The sequence below is a fragment of the Lycium barbarum genome, chromosome 2, assembly GCF_019175385.1.
Source record: "Lycium barbarum isolate Lr01 chromosome 2, ASM1917538v2, whole genome shotgun sequence".
NCBI lineage: Eukaryota > Viridiplantae > Streptophyta > Magnoliopsida > Solanales > Solanaceae > Lycium > Lycium barbarum.
In genome coordinates this window covers 34,646,657-34,659,461 of record NC_083338.1, presented here as the reverse complement: position 1 = coordinate 34,659,461, position 12,805 = coordinate 34,646,657, and the positions used below count along the sequence as shown (strand labels likewise).

The following is a 12,805-nucleotide window of genomic DNA, read 5'->3' as shown; positions in this document are numbered from 1 at the left end:
CTGTATAAGTCCATGGGGCAGATTTTTATTTTTTGTTATAAATAGATGACCCTTGTTCTTTTATCTGATTTCCCACATTTCCAAAAGTCTTGAGAGCTCCAAAACCTTTCTCTAAGCATACCCCACTCCAAACTAAGAGAAAACAAAGATCAAGAGGCAAGAATCAAGATACCTATGTGTTAGTAACACGACCCGCCTAGAGGGCCGCGACGAGCGCCCGGTGCTAGCCCGCCCGGGCACCCCTTGGCTTACACTTCACTTACATTTAGGTGAGCCACATAATTAAACATACATTTCTAATCACCATTCATGCTAGTCCCATTGGACGACAATGCTTTCATATCATGGTTGGCATCTATACCACGTCAATGTACATGAGCTGTCAAGGCTATCAAAATAATATACAAAATATAGGCCGAAAAGGCCAGACACATCTAACCATATTCACATGTCTACGAGCCTCTAAGAAGAGTATAACATATCACATAAGCGAGACAGGACCCCGCTATGCCCATAATTATATACACAAAAGAATAAGTACCCAAAAGCTATGGCTTCGAATGAAACGGAGATCTGCTATGTAGTCTCTGAGAATATAGCTATGGATCGATCCTGTCTCCCTGTGCACCTGCGGGCATGACGCAGCGTCCACAAATAAAAGGACGTCAGTACGAAGAATGCATTGAGTATGTAAAGCATGATCAATATCAATATAGAAGCATAATAAGCAATATAAGAAATAGCACAAAATGGGAGGCAGTGTTATCATAGTCAGAGGCACTTACTTGCCTTACATAGGATCTTTCCAAGGAAAACACACACTAAGTTAATCAGACCTTTAGTAAGTATTTATCGTGTCTCCTGAAAGAAAGAGGTTGTAGCCATCAAGTCCAGGATCAGAGTCGGGGTTCATTGAGAAAATAATTTGTTTGAAGTATTGGTGTAGCTGTGAGTAGTATCTCATTCTCATTATCAGAAACATATTCATCTAGATTACTCTGAAGACAAAAGATTGATAGAAATTTTGACTTCATCTTCTACCCATCGATCATATCCTCAGTCTTGATCCTATGAATGGATAACTTCCATCTTTTTTGGGTGATGGATGCATGAGAGAAGCTAGTGTCTAGATCACCCTCTTTAGCCCATCTCAAGTAGACTTCCAATCTCCAGTAAGTTCCTTGTATTTACAGTTTTCTACTCAGATTGGCCTTTTTCTCGTGAAGAAGTTCCATCCTAAGTTTTACATTGTTGTTAATGAAGTGTAATTTTTATCCTTCCTTCCTCAGAAACATTGATTACCACGTACACAAAAATAAGGAAAAAATATGACATGGCGCCTTCGAATGAACTTCAAATATGATAAAAGATTCTTTTATGACCGATCCTAGAGGAAAGAGGTTTAAGCGTTAATACAAATATATGACTTAACAAAAATCCATAACGCGTTATCTAGAATATTACAGAAATTGTTTATTGAGAATTACATTCTTTAATGTTGTAGTTAGGTCAACGAGCAAAAAAATTTTTGTTCAAGTTATCTTTCACTAAAAAGGGAAAATTGATGATGGAAAAAGCATTCGAAGTACTATCCTCTCCTCTTTCAATTTAATGCCACCATTCTCGGCGGAACTCCTACAAAATTTCGCCACTAAAACTCAGTCAATCATACACAGCAACTTGTTCTTTCCCTAAGTACAACAATTTCAAACAATATCATTTACTACAAGATAAAGTTTCACAATGTGTACTGATACGTTAAATATGCATCCCTCTTTAAGGATGAAAAAGAACTGGTACGTTAAACTCGGTAAAAGGGAATTGATATTCTATTCTGACATAACATAATACCAGGAGACAAGTCCACCATAGGAACCTCTTGAGTATTTAACCTGTTTGCAAGTCCAAAAATAAGAGCACTGAAGGCATAAAAACTACTGCAAACCGACAATGGTCTTTTCCCACAACTTAGCAGTTTTAAACCCCACCAAAATAGGGTATACAAAACAAAATAAGTGAAGAGTGTCCACAAAGCAAAAGATGTTATGGGAGGGGTTTCAACATGGTCCTAAACCGATAAAGCAGAGCATAGTCATTCACCTAAAGAGTAGAGTTTTAAACCAGAAAGGAACTATTCACAAACCAAGTATCCATTAACCACACTTAAAAGCAAGCAGGTGACGGGCTAAACAAGACCTCAGCAGAAGAACATAGAGCTGGAGACTTTCTCCTCAAGCTTTGGAAGCTGGGGAACAGCAACAGCTCCAGCATTCGTCACTCCACCACGCATAGAGGACGTTTCTGATGTATCCTCAAACTTCATCCACTGCCCCATCTGAGTTGCAGCCAGATGAGCATAACAGATAGGAGCAACTGCATGTAAACACAACGAATTGAGTACAATAAGTGCAACGAAAAAGAGAAGGTAGAAGAGTGATGTATTGTATTTATTTTAACATAATCAAGGTCTTGGCACAACTGTATTTACAATGGAAATGAGACTTACCAACAGATATAGCAGTGGTGCTTCTCTGGTACCTGCAAGGTTTGATATGACAATATTGTTAATAGCAACATTTGGCAGTAAACCTACTGAGAAGAAACTAATAGCTGCTACAAGATACTTAATGCAATACTTACACATATGAGAGATTATGAACAAGCTCCTGCAGATCATCAGCCGAGAAACCAAGTTCATCAAACAACACATGGTAGTGTGTAGGACGAGTGGTACCCTACAAAATAATCATTGTCAAATAAGCATATAGATCACGGACCCCAACTTATATAGGATTGTGGCACAGTTGATTGATTAATTGTAAATGATTCAACAGCATTCAGCATACAGATGCTAGCTAAGCTTTGAAAGACGAAATACTGCATTTAGAAACCAACATTCAGCATATCGACAAAAAGATATATGCCAATGCAACCAAAAACAAGGGAAATTGCCCATAAAAGGTTGGACAGACTGATCTAAATGGTTCTCCCTCACCCACCCTAACACACAAACAAGGAGAATTACACACAATGACCATGCAGATAATGTAATACAGCATCTGCCTCCCTCCAAATCCTAGAATCTGGTTGAACCTCCAATCACCAGAAAGGTAGATGTCCCTCCCTCTGTCCCCTTATTTGACCCAGCAAGCACCAAAAATGGGAACATTTCCTGTTTTATTCTTCCCTTCCCATTGAATGAAATAATAGTGTTCTCCAAAAATATCAATTATACAAAGAAATTAGACAACTGAAAGTGGCCAGAAAGCTGTCATTGGACTCGGGAGTGGGGCAAAAAACCTTTTGTACTATAGATTAAACTATGCTGCACCAGCATCCTAATTAGCAAGGACCAAGCTACTAAATAGGATCTGAACGGTAGAATCAAATATTAGCAGCTTACAGTTTCCCATTGCAAGCAAATCACATGATACACACGTGATTGAACTACAAAACTTTCAAGGAGTTAGGATCAAGCTTTTCTCAGCCCTATTTCATATAAAAATTCAGAAGTTTTTCAGCTTAGGGGAGGATCTTTTAACACATCAAGTTATTGTATAGGACAAACACACTGCAAACTCAAAACAACAATACAACAACAACAACAACCCAGTGAAATCCCACATCATAGGGTCTGGGGAGGGTAGAGTGTACGCAGACCTGACTCCTACCAAGGACCCCCGGCTCAATAACAACATAAAAGGAAATCAGATAAGGTTAGATAAGGTTAAGAGATTCGGATAAGAGATTTAAAGCGATATGAAAATGAAATAATGCAAGCGACACAGATAATACAGGATAATCAGAGCACAGAAAATAACCGATAATAGCAGAAATCGAAGCAGATGACACAGGATAACCAAAGAACAAGAAATAACAGATAATAACAGATAATAGCAGAAATCGGAACACAAGAAATTATATTGCAATAATGCGACTACTAATAAGAACGGATAACGAGACTATCTACTAGCCTTTTACCCTAATTTGGGCCCTCCAAACCCTCCTATCTAAGGTCATGTCCTCGGTAAGCTGTAATTGCGCCATGTCGTGCCTAATTACCTCTCCCCAATACTTCTTCGGCCTACCCCTACCTCGTCTGAAACCATCCATGGCCAACCTCTCACACCTCCGCACTGGGGCATCTGTATCTCTCCTCTTCACATGCCCAAACCATCTCAATCTCGCTTCTCGCATCTTGTCTTCCACCGAGGTCACCCCCACCTTATCCCGAATATCCTCATTCCTAATCCCGTCACTCCTGGTGTGGCCACACATCCATCTCAACATTCTCATCTCAGCAACTTTCATCTTTTGAACGTGAGAGATCTTAACTGGCCAACACTCCGCCCCATACAGCATAGTCGGTCTAAACTCAAAACAACAATAGAAGAGAACAAATGATGAACCAAAAGAATAATCAAAGAATGAAGTACCAAAAACTAGTACTACGAAAAGAGAGATGGAAAAGAAAACTAAAGAACATAAGACTTACAATCATCCCAGCATGGGCGCACAAATAGAAGTCATAATTCCTAGGATGACAGACTTTGTTGTCTATAATTGTGCCTGCACGAAGTGAATATGTAAGCAAGCAATTTCATCCGGTGCATTAGTTGCAACAAATATCTACTGACTTCACGTGGTACCTGGAGGAACATTATTCGGATCATTCGGCTGGAAAAACTTAGTGTGGTGATTCTTCTGGGCAACTATCACCACAAATTTGGGGTTCCACTTCTCATCCAAAAATTTGCAAGCCTATTAATCAACAAATGAAACCAATGATAACGTAAAATTATATATTGGTTTCCCTGAGTCAAGCTCACTATTCATCAAGATATAATTTATCAGGCAAAAGCACCTCAATGATCTGATCCAGCTCAACATTCAACACTTGATTGAATTGAGATTCACTGACTCCGTCCCTGAAATTTAAACAAGATAATTAATAACTACGATTATATCAAACCTTTGTCACTTGTACTAAGCCCCAGGGCGCACGCATGTACGAAGTTTATTGCTCTAAGACAGAGAATTACAAAAAGTGGAAAAAGAACAAGGTTACATCATGAAAGACAACAAACGGTGGAAAATAATATCAGAACCACAAGTACCACATAATGAACTGCAGATGAAGAATTTCATCTCAGGAAAAAGTCAAACTAGGAATATCAATCTACACGGCCAACAAAATACATGTCATATATAAGCTACTCTCAAATTGTTTGCAACCCAGAATCAGCATCAACGAACACTCAGACCATGACCTTACAAATATTTTATGTGGCTTTCTCCAGATGAGAGTAGCTAACATCTCAGGTGCCTGTATACTGTTACAAGAAGGTCCTTTTTCAAAGTTTTTATTCATGCCCAACTGGGTCATCGACTTTAATTTCACTTTCATCTCATGCCAATGCCAGTATTTGGAGCATTTAGTCAACATAACATAGATACTGTAAACCTAAAACAAACATTTACACAACAAAATGGCACTTGTATATAGCACAAAATTCGCAGGAATTAAATGGAATATAAGAGAGACGGATGGAAAATCACCTGAATATGATTATATGCTCAGGCTTCCTTTTTCCAGAACTCACATAAAAATCAAGCAAAGCCTCCCTGCAATTCAGTAGCATAATTATTTCTGGGAAATGCTACAATAGAGTAGATTCTCCCTACCTTCACAAGGTAGGGGTACGGTCTGCATACACTTTACCCTCCCCGGACCCCGCTTTGGTGGGAATATACTGGGTATGTTGTTGCTACAGTATATTATTCCAAACTAAAGCATACTTTATTCACTGGGACCACTGCTTTTATCTATAGCTACAAGCATAAAATCCAATCAATTTAGTATCCACATGATGGATCAAAATGTTCTGTTAAACTAACACACTCAAGACCCAAAAAGTTAATATTCCACATGCAAATCTAACTAAAATAAAATATTCACTAATGCAGCTTCCCCGCCCCAACACGCATTAGGCCAAAACCTTGTCAAGGTAAAGAGCACTCCATTCGAGACCCAAAACAAACAAGGAGTGAGCACCACCATAGAGGTTGATTTGCTCTCTTGTGTACATTAAGTAATTGTGAGTAGCTTAAGTAATTGTGAGTAGCCCCAACTGAAGTCCCCACCCAATAAAAAAAGGCAAACCTGAAAAAGCAAACTCACCTCATTATTCCCTCATCTTCAGTGTCGGAAACACGTTTAAATAAGTTGTCTATCATCTCCACTTTAGGAGACTGAGTGCGAACTGAAGCTCTGTAACGAGATATCGAAGGCCACTGCCTTGAGCTGACAACCTGGTCAAGTTACCAATGAACAGACAGAGAGAAATCATTATAAATTTCGAGAGGGAGGAAAATGCCACATATGTCCCTTCAAGTCCTTGTAAACATTAGGCGACTGCTTTTTTAAGTACCAAAACAAATAAATAATCATAGATCTGATTGGTTAAAAAGGAAACAAAAATTTGATTTAATGAAACTTGACAGATCATACCGCAGCAATGGACGGAACATCAGATTGGCCAGGAGAGCCGTGGGACACATCCATCCCTAGAATAATGGTGGGAACCTTAGATACCATAGGGATCGAAGGAGAATGTTCAACAGTCAACATCGAATTTAAACCACCAAGCTGCCACAAAGAAATAAGATGATTAGGAACACAAAGAAGCAAGGAAAGGTGGGAAAAATTAGATGGCTCAGAATGATAGCACACAACTGATGGGCTCAGAACTCTCACCTTTGCATTTATCTTCAGGAGGACATTTGTGATATATTGATCATTGACTCTTGTGGGAGCTATACATTGGGTAACAATGCCATACTCAGCCAGATTCTTTCTCTTCCATGGTCCTGTGAGTTCAAATAAGATATTTCACATCAGTTATCTAACTGTTGGAGGTATCTACTAATCAAGAGTACAAGCACATCATACTAACCGTATACATCACAGTTTTTCCTCTCGGGAAGCAGACAAAGCAGAAATTTCGGTGCCCCAGGAAGTTTAGACTGGACTTGTTCAAACATTTTCTCAACTCTAACGAGTGGTGGAGCCCTTCTGACTTGTGGAGACTCTTCAAAAACATCAAATGGATCTTCCACCATCTAAACAAGTTTTATTTAAAAAAATAAAAAAGGAACAATGATCAGTCTTTTATCTTCACAGTCAGTTTTCTAGTAATTACGAATTTGAGGAAACTTACAATTCCTTTCAGCTTTCCACATTTAATCAGATCACTGATTAGCCCTTGTATATTACAGCGTGCAGAAAAATTGACAACAGCCCAGCGTTCTATCTTCGTTGGATCAACAAGTCTCTGCCATTACATATAAAAGGTGAAAAGAAGATTCAAACGAACAATGAGGCTTAAGTATATAGATCCAGAGGAAAATATCATATCAAAAGGAGGAGTTCTGAACCTTATTATTGAAATTCCATCTGCCGTTGCGAGGGACAAAGTCATCATTACCTGTCTTCAACTGATGAAATATAAAAAGTAAGGGCAGACTGAATTTCCAAATTCAATACATGAGTTCCTAGCCGAGAAGTGATTATAAATTAAATACCTTTGGGGGAGGAAGAACACGTCCATCAACTTGAGTGAAGTTACTGCTAATTGATATTCCACAGGCACGAAGCAGGGGCTCTGCATCATATTGGTTGATCTTGAGAGCCTACACCAATTCACAAAATAATTAGTGCCTATTTCACCAGAAAACTGTGGTAGATTCTTTCAATTTAGGAAAAACCTACATTGCTTAGGACATTCATCCTCTCCTGAGGCTTTTGCCTAGATTTCTCCACCAATGAAGACCTCTGGAAAGTGGACAAAGATTTTGTGTATCTTTGTAACGACACCAAAGAGCAGAGCTGAAACAATCAGAAAAAAACTTGATGTTATCGTACGAACAGGAAACAAGTAAACATAGGCCTCTAATTTTAACCAGAGGCTTTTACCTCAATAGGGAAATAGGTTGGCCGTTTAGGCTTCCCCACATTAATGCAGGGTAAATCAGCAGAATAACGCAACTCTATGTTCCGGTGGTTGACAAAGTAATCATACACAGTAATTTCTGTAGTTTGGACCTCACCGTCCACATCTTTCCCTTTCTGCTTCAGGGTAAACCTAAAATGGAAAAAGAAGATGAGTTTTAACCATCTTGCTTCTGCAAATTAGATACCTGCAAGCGCTACTTAATCAAGGCAAGGTTAGATAAGAAGCAATAATGAATGAAAGAAAGAAATGAATGCGTACAATTGCTCACGACAAGGTCTGTCACTTAATCCAGTAATCTTGTACTCTTGATTAGTGGGACTTGTCTTCACCCTCAAATTCTTGAGTACACGTTTGGCCTAATAAATTGTGTAAACAATCCCTGCTTAGCTACAATTCACATTAACTAGATAAACAGAACCAGAAACAAGAATCTACCTTTGCCCAATCCAGTGAAAAAGGATCTTTAGCATTTTGATTTGCTATCAGAAAGTCCACTACAGGCCCAGGCTGGATAATCATTGTTGTAGACACATCTGCAATTGAAGCAAAAGGAGAGCATTAAAATCACTGTGCTATCATAGAAATATGAAACGTGATACTTGAAATATTAACAACTAGAGTCATTACCAATGTTCAGGGACAAGCCACTCTGGGTGGTCCGGAAGCTGGAATGGAATCCTCGACAACCAAGGACACCACCTCCAACATCAACAAAGTTCTTCGGATCATTGTGAAAAAAGGATTGTCTAACAAGCAAGCAACCCCTGATACAAAGAACATGAACTAAATGAAGCGAGGAAATAGAGACTTGAACCCTCAAGTGAAAAGAAACAAAAATTACATACTGTTTTGCAGCATGCTGCCTTAAGATGATATCCAAAACTCTCAAGGCCTCTTGAGAGTTCTCCGATTCTTGACCACGCAGTGCGTTTGCAATCGCCTGCATCGGGATTTTTGCAGCAAAACTGATCTCCACCTTGAAAGTTTTGGACTGGTAAGGACGCCTTAGCCTTTTCCTGTCATTGTCATTTGGACTTCCATGTCCACCAGGGCTGCTATTACCATTGTTCCTGAAGATGAAAAGTGGTAAACAGACAGTCAAAACTGGTACAATGACTGGGAAACAAGTAAGATTCAGGCATCTAGAAAACTAACCTGTTTGATGTCACGTCCTCTAGGACAACAGTAAACTCCATCTTGTTTCGAGGCAGTGCTCCAATGGTAAACAAGCTTTTTTCGCCGTCGTAAGCAAACTCCTTACCAGCTAACTCTGTATCATAGGTCTCGTGGACTCTATCTAAGACCTTTCTGCCAACTCCCTTGCCATCTACTGGCCGACCATCTTCATAGAAAAGGGCCACCTGTCAAAAAAAAGAGAGTTTAACAAGGGCAGGGAATTATAAACTATAGAGAACCAAAAAAAAAAGAAGAAGACGGGTACATAAACATACACTGTAGTGAAAGAAGTGCCCATCCACATTGGTCACATTCACTTTGAAGTGATTAGTCAGGATTTGAATCTTCTGTCCCTTGTTTCCAATGCCACGTCTGGCCATTGGAACACGTAGAACCTTCTTCTTCACAGGCTCTAGTTCTGTTTTAGCAGGAGTGAAATCTGGTGGAACAGGGGGAGGCGGCGGCAGACCCTCTGCTGCTCCATTCGTTTCTTCTTCAGCCATATCAAGATCCTCTATGAAGTAGAAAATCTGAATTTCAGACAAACTAAAGCAAAGAAGCCATGCAGAAAGAACAAATAACATATCAATGGAAGAAAAACTAAAAGCATAGAAGCACATTCAGTTCTTACTACAAACTTCAACCTAAACAAAAACATGCAGACTAGAATAGACAAAGACATGCAGTAAACCATATTAAAGGTTTTGAGCCCAGAAGTAAAACTCAACAACACAAACTTGTTTTTGGCACTAACTCTAACAAATGTCATAAAAAAAACGCTGAAAGAAAAACCTACAGAAACAAACAGGTGTTATTTAGAGAGAGCAAATATAAGCAGGTCTTTAGGGAAATACTAGCTAAGCTGCTTCATTCAATTTCAAACCAATGGTTTTTCAGCAAAACATCAAGAAGACCAAACCCTTCAAACCTAAAACAGACACACTTGCAAGACTGCCACAGGAAGGGACCAAATCACAGCATACTATAAACAGAGAAAAGATAGCTGAGTGGAAAACGTAAAAATTCACAAACAGAATAGCACAAGTATATCAATTTCAACAAATCAATCCATAATACACACAAGCAAGATAATAAAATCACAAACAGAAAGAAAACCTCTGATATTTCACACACAAAATCAAGGTTTGTTTCTTTGTTCTTTATTTCATGTTAACTTTTTGTTTCTTTTTTTGAGTTCTTTGTCTTCTTCTATTCCACGTTTAGAAAATACATTCCAGCAGAAATACAAGTCATCTCACTAGATCCACAAAACCCCAGAAATTTTTCATTTAAAAATACTACAAATATCAAAAAGGTTTCACTAACTATTCAACCACTACAACAGAGTAATGTTCAACAAAAAGTCCAACATACCCATTGTATTCCCACATGGTGGGGTCTGAGGAGGGTAGAGTGTACGCAGACCTTATAAATGAAGCCATATAACATGCAAGGCAAGAAAACCTCTGAGGAGGGTAGAGTGTACGCAGACCTTATAAATGAAGCCATATAACATGCAAGGCAAGAAAACCTCACATAAAAGGAAGATACAAATACACGGACTTCTCAGAGTTAAAACTCTTCTTTTGTTAGTTTTTCTCTCTTTTTATTTTGAAATGTTTCTACATTCTTCAGTTTCTGGTTTTCGAAAAACATTTCAGCATAAGTTCAAACAGTCAAGAAACTTTTCATCAGAACAAAAATCAAACAAACCCCAAAAAAAATTTAAGGGTTTTAACAGACTTCAAAGACCCCAGAACTTTTCTACCAAAACACTCACAAACTAAAGCAGCATTGACAGACTCTTAACCAGAAAACACAAAATACTTAAAAAATGCATCAACATAACACACATGCAAGCCTTGAAATCCAAAAAAAAAAAAAGGAAACAAAGAAAAACCCTGATATTCCAAGACTTAAATCCACTTTTTCCAGTTCTAACAAAGAAAAATCAACTTTCAGCAAAAAAAACCTGATATTCCAACACTTAAATCCACATTTTCCTTTTTCTTTTGTTTTTTGTCTTCTTCAGTTTCCAGGTTTAAAAAAAAATCTTATTTCAGCAAAACCTATCAGACGCATCAGAAAAAAAGAAAAAAAACACAAACCCCAAAGTTTTTCAACCAAGAACACAAAAACCCCAGAGTTTTTCGACAAAAAACACTCAAATAAAGAAGCATTGACCAATTTTTAACAAGAAAAAACACAATACTTCAACAAAACACCAAAATTTGCTTTACAAATCATATTTCAGTGAAAAAAACCGAAATTTTTGGACTAAAATCGCTCAAATTAAAGCAGCATTGACCGACTTGTAACCAGAAAAAACACAAAATACTTCAAGAGATCATCAAATTTTACTAAAAAGACACATGCAAGCCATGACATTCCCAAAAAATAAAACAGAAGGAAAAATCCTTATATTCCAACACAAAATCCACTTTTTCGACCAAAAAACACTCAAACCAAAGCAGCAAAAATTAAATTTCAGGAAAATCCCATCAACCTTCATCAGACAAAAAAAAAACAGAAAACCCAATAGTTTTCGACCAAAAAACAGTCAAACTAAATCAGCATTAACGACTCATACCCAGAAAAACACCAAAATTTAACCATAAGGAGAGAAAACACAAACCCCATGATTTTTCGACCAAAAAACACTCAAATAAAGCATCATTCACCATTTTTAACCAGAAAAACACAAAATCTACACAAAATACTTCAAGAAAACACCAATTTTTTGTCATAAGAAAAAACAATACAAACCCCAACAGATTTCGACCAAAAACACTCAAACTAAAGCATCATTGACCGATTCTTAACCAATAAAAACACAAAATACTTCAAAATGCATGAAATAATACACATGCAAGCCAAGAAGTTTAAGAAAAAAACAAGATAGAAAGAAAAATCCTCATATTCCAACACTTAAAATCATATTTCAGCAAAAGAAACATCAACCTTCATCGGAAACAGCAGAAAAAACACAAACCCCAGAATTAAAAACACAAAAAAAAACTATCAACCAAAAACAAAAAAACCCGGAATTTGTAGACCAAAAAACTCAAACTAAAGCAGCATTGACCGATTTGTAACCAGAAAAACACAAAGTACTTCAAGAAAACACTAAAATTTGCTACAAATCCTATTTCAGCAAAAACCCATTAACTTCCATCACGAAAAACACAAACCCCATAATTCTTCGACCAAAAACACTAAAAACAAAGCAACATTGACCGATTTGTAACCAGAAAAAAACACAAAATCCACAACAAATACTTGAAGAAAACAAATAATTTGTGTTAAGGATTATACCTCGAGCTGAAAGGAGGCAGATGAATCAAAGAAAGAAAACCCTAATGAGAACACGAGAAAAGAGAGTGACAATGTTTTATGAGAGAGTAAAAGTGGACTGAGTATTTAGTACTCCCAACAGTTACGACTCTGCCTAAAATACTGCCTTTTCCCTTTTTTGTGTCTCTCTCTTTGATCCCCACGTGTCCCTACTTATAATTTATGGAGTAATTTCTTATGTGTTAAAATTTAATTTGTATAGAGTAAATAGCGGAAAAAATTTAAATCACCAAAATATAATTATTATGGAGATTATTGTT

The 12,805-nt window shown here is 37.6% G+C and overlaps 1 protein-coding gene across 3 annotated transcripts; it reads right to left on the bottom strand.

Annotated features, from left to right (window-relative positions):
- Positions 1 to 1,935: 1,935 nt before the first annotated feature.
- LOC132626415 (protein argonaute 4-like) lies at positions 1,936 to 12,664 on the bottom strand. 3 transcript variants are annotated; one of them, XM_060341276.1, is made up of 23 exons: positions 12,507 to 12,664; positions 9,467 to 9,705; positions 9,171 to 9,376; positions 8,861 to 9,085; positions 8,643 to 8,779; positions 8,451 to 8,548; positions 8,274 to 8,371; positions 7,976 to 8,144; positions 7,772 to 7,888; positions 7,585 to 7,692; positions 7,438 to 7,497; positions 7,221 to 7,334; positions 6,957 to 7,122; positions 6,758 to 6,870; positions 6,512 to 6,649; positions 6,182 to 6,312; positions 5,560 to 5,625; positions 4,865 to 4,928; positions 4,650 to 4,761; positions 4,496 to 4,569; positions 2,641 to 2,735; positions 2,507 to 2,538; positions 1,936 to 2,373 (listed from the first exon to the last, which is right to left on the bottom strand). In XM_060341276.1, the coding sequence occupies exons 2-23, from the start codon at positions 9,692 to 9,694 to the stop codon at positions 2,198 to 2,200; spliced, it is 2,727 nt and encodes a 908-aa protein (XP_060197259.1). In that variant the 5' UTR covers positions 9,695 to 9,705; positions 12,507 to 12,664; the 3' UTR covers positions 1,936 to 2,197. The 3 variants fall into 3 exon arrangements, with proteins under 3 accessions (XP_060197259.1, XP_060197260.1, XP_060197261.1); XM_060341277.1 differs by having other exon boundaries at positions 9,467 to 9,737; positions 12,507 to 12,644; XM_060341278.1 differs by having other exon boundaries at positions 9,467 to 9,721; positions 12,507 to 12,613.
- Between the last annotated feature and the right edge of the window lie 141 nt (positions 12,665 to 12,805).

Excerpts from the sequence above, each read along its gene's own strand:
- LOC132626415 (XM_060341276.1), bottom strand. The coding sequence starts at position 9,694 with ATGGCTGAAGAAGAAACGAATGGAGCAGCAGAGGGTCTGCCGCCGCCT. Across the intron at positions 9,086-9,170 it reads GAGGACGTGACATCAAACAG|GAACAATGGTAATAGCAGCC; the intron begins GTTAGTTTTCTA and ends TTTCATCTTCAG. Across the intron at positions 6,871-6,956 it reads GAAAAACTGTGATGTATACG|GACCATGGAAGAGAAAGAAT; the intron begins GTTAGTATGATG and ends TTGAACTCACAG.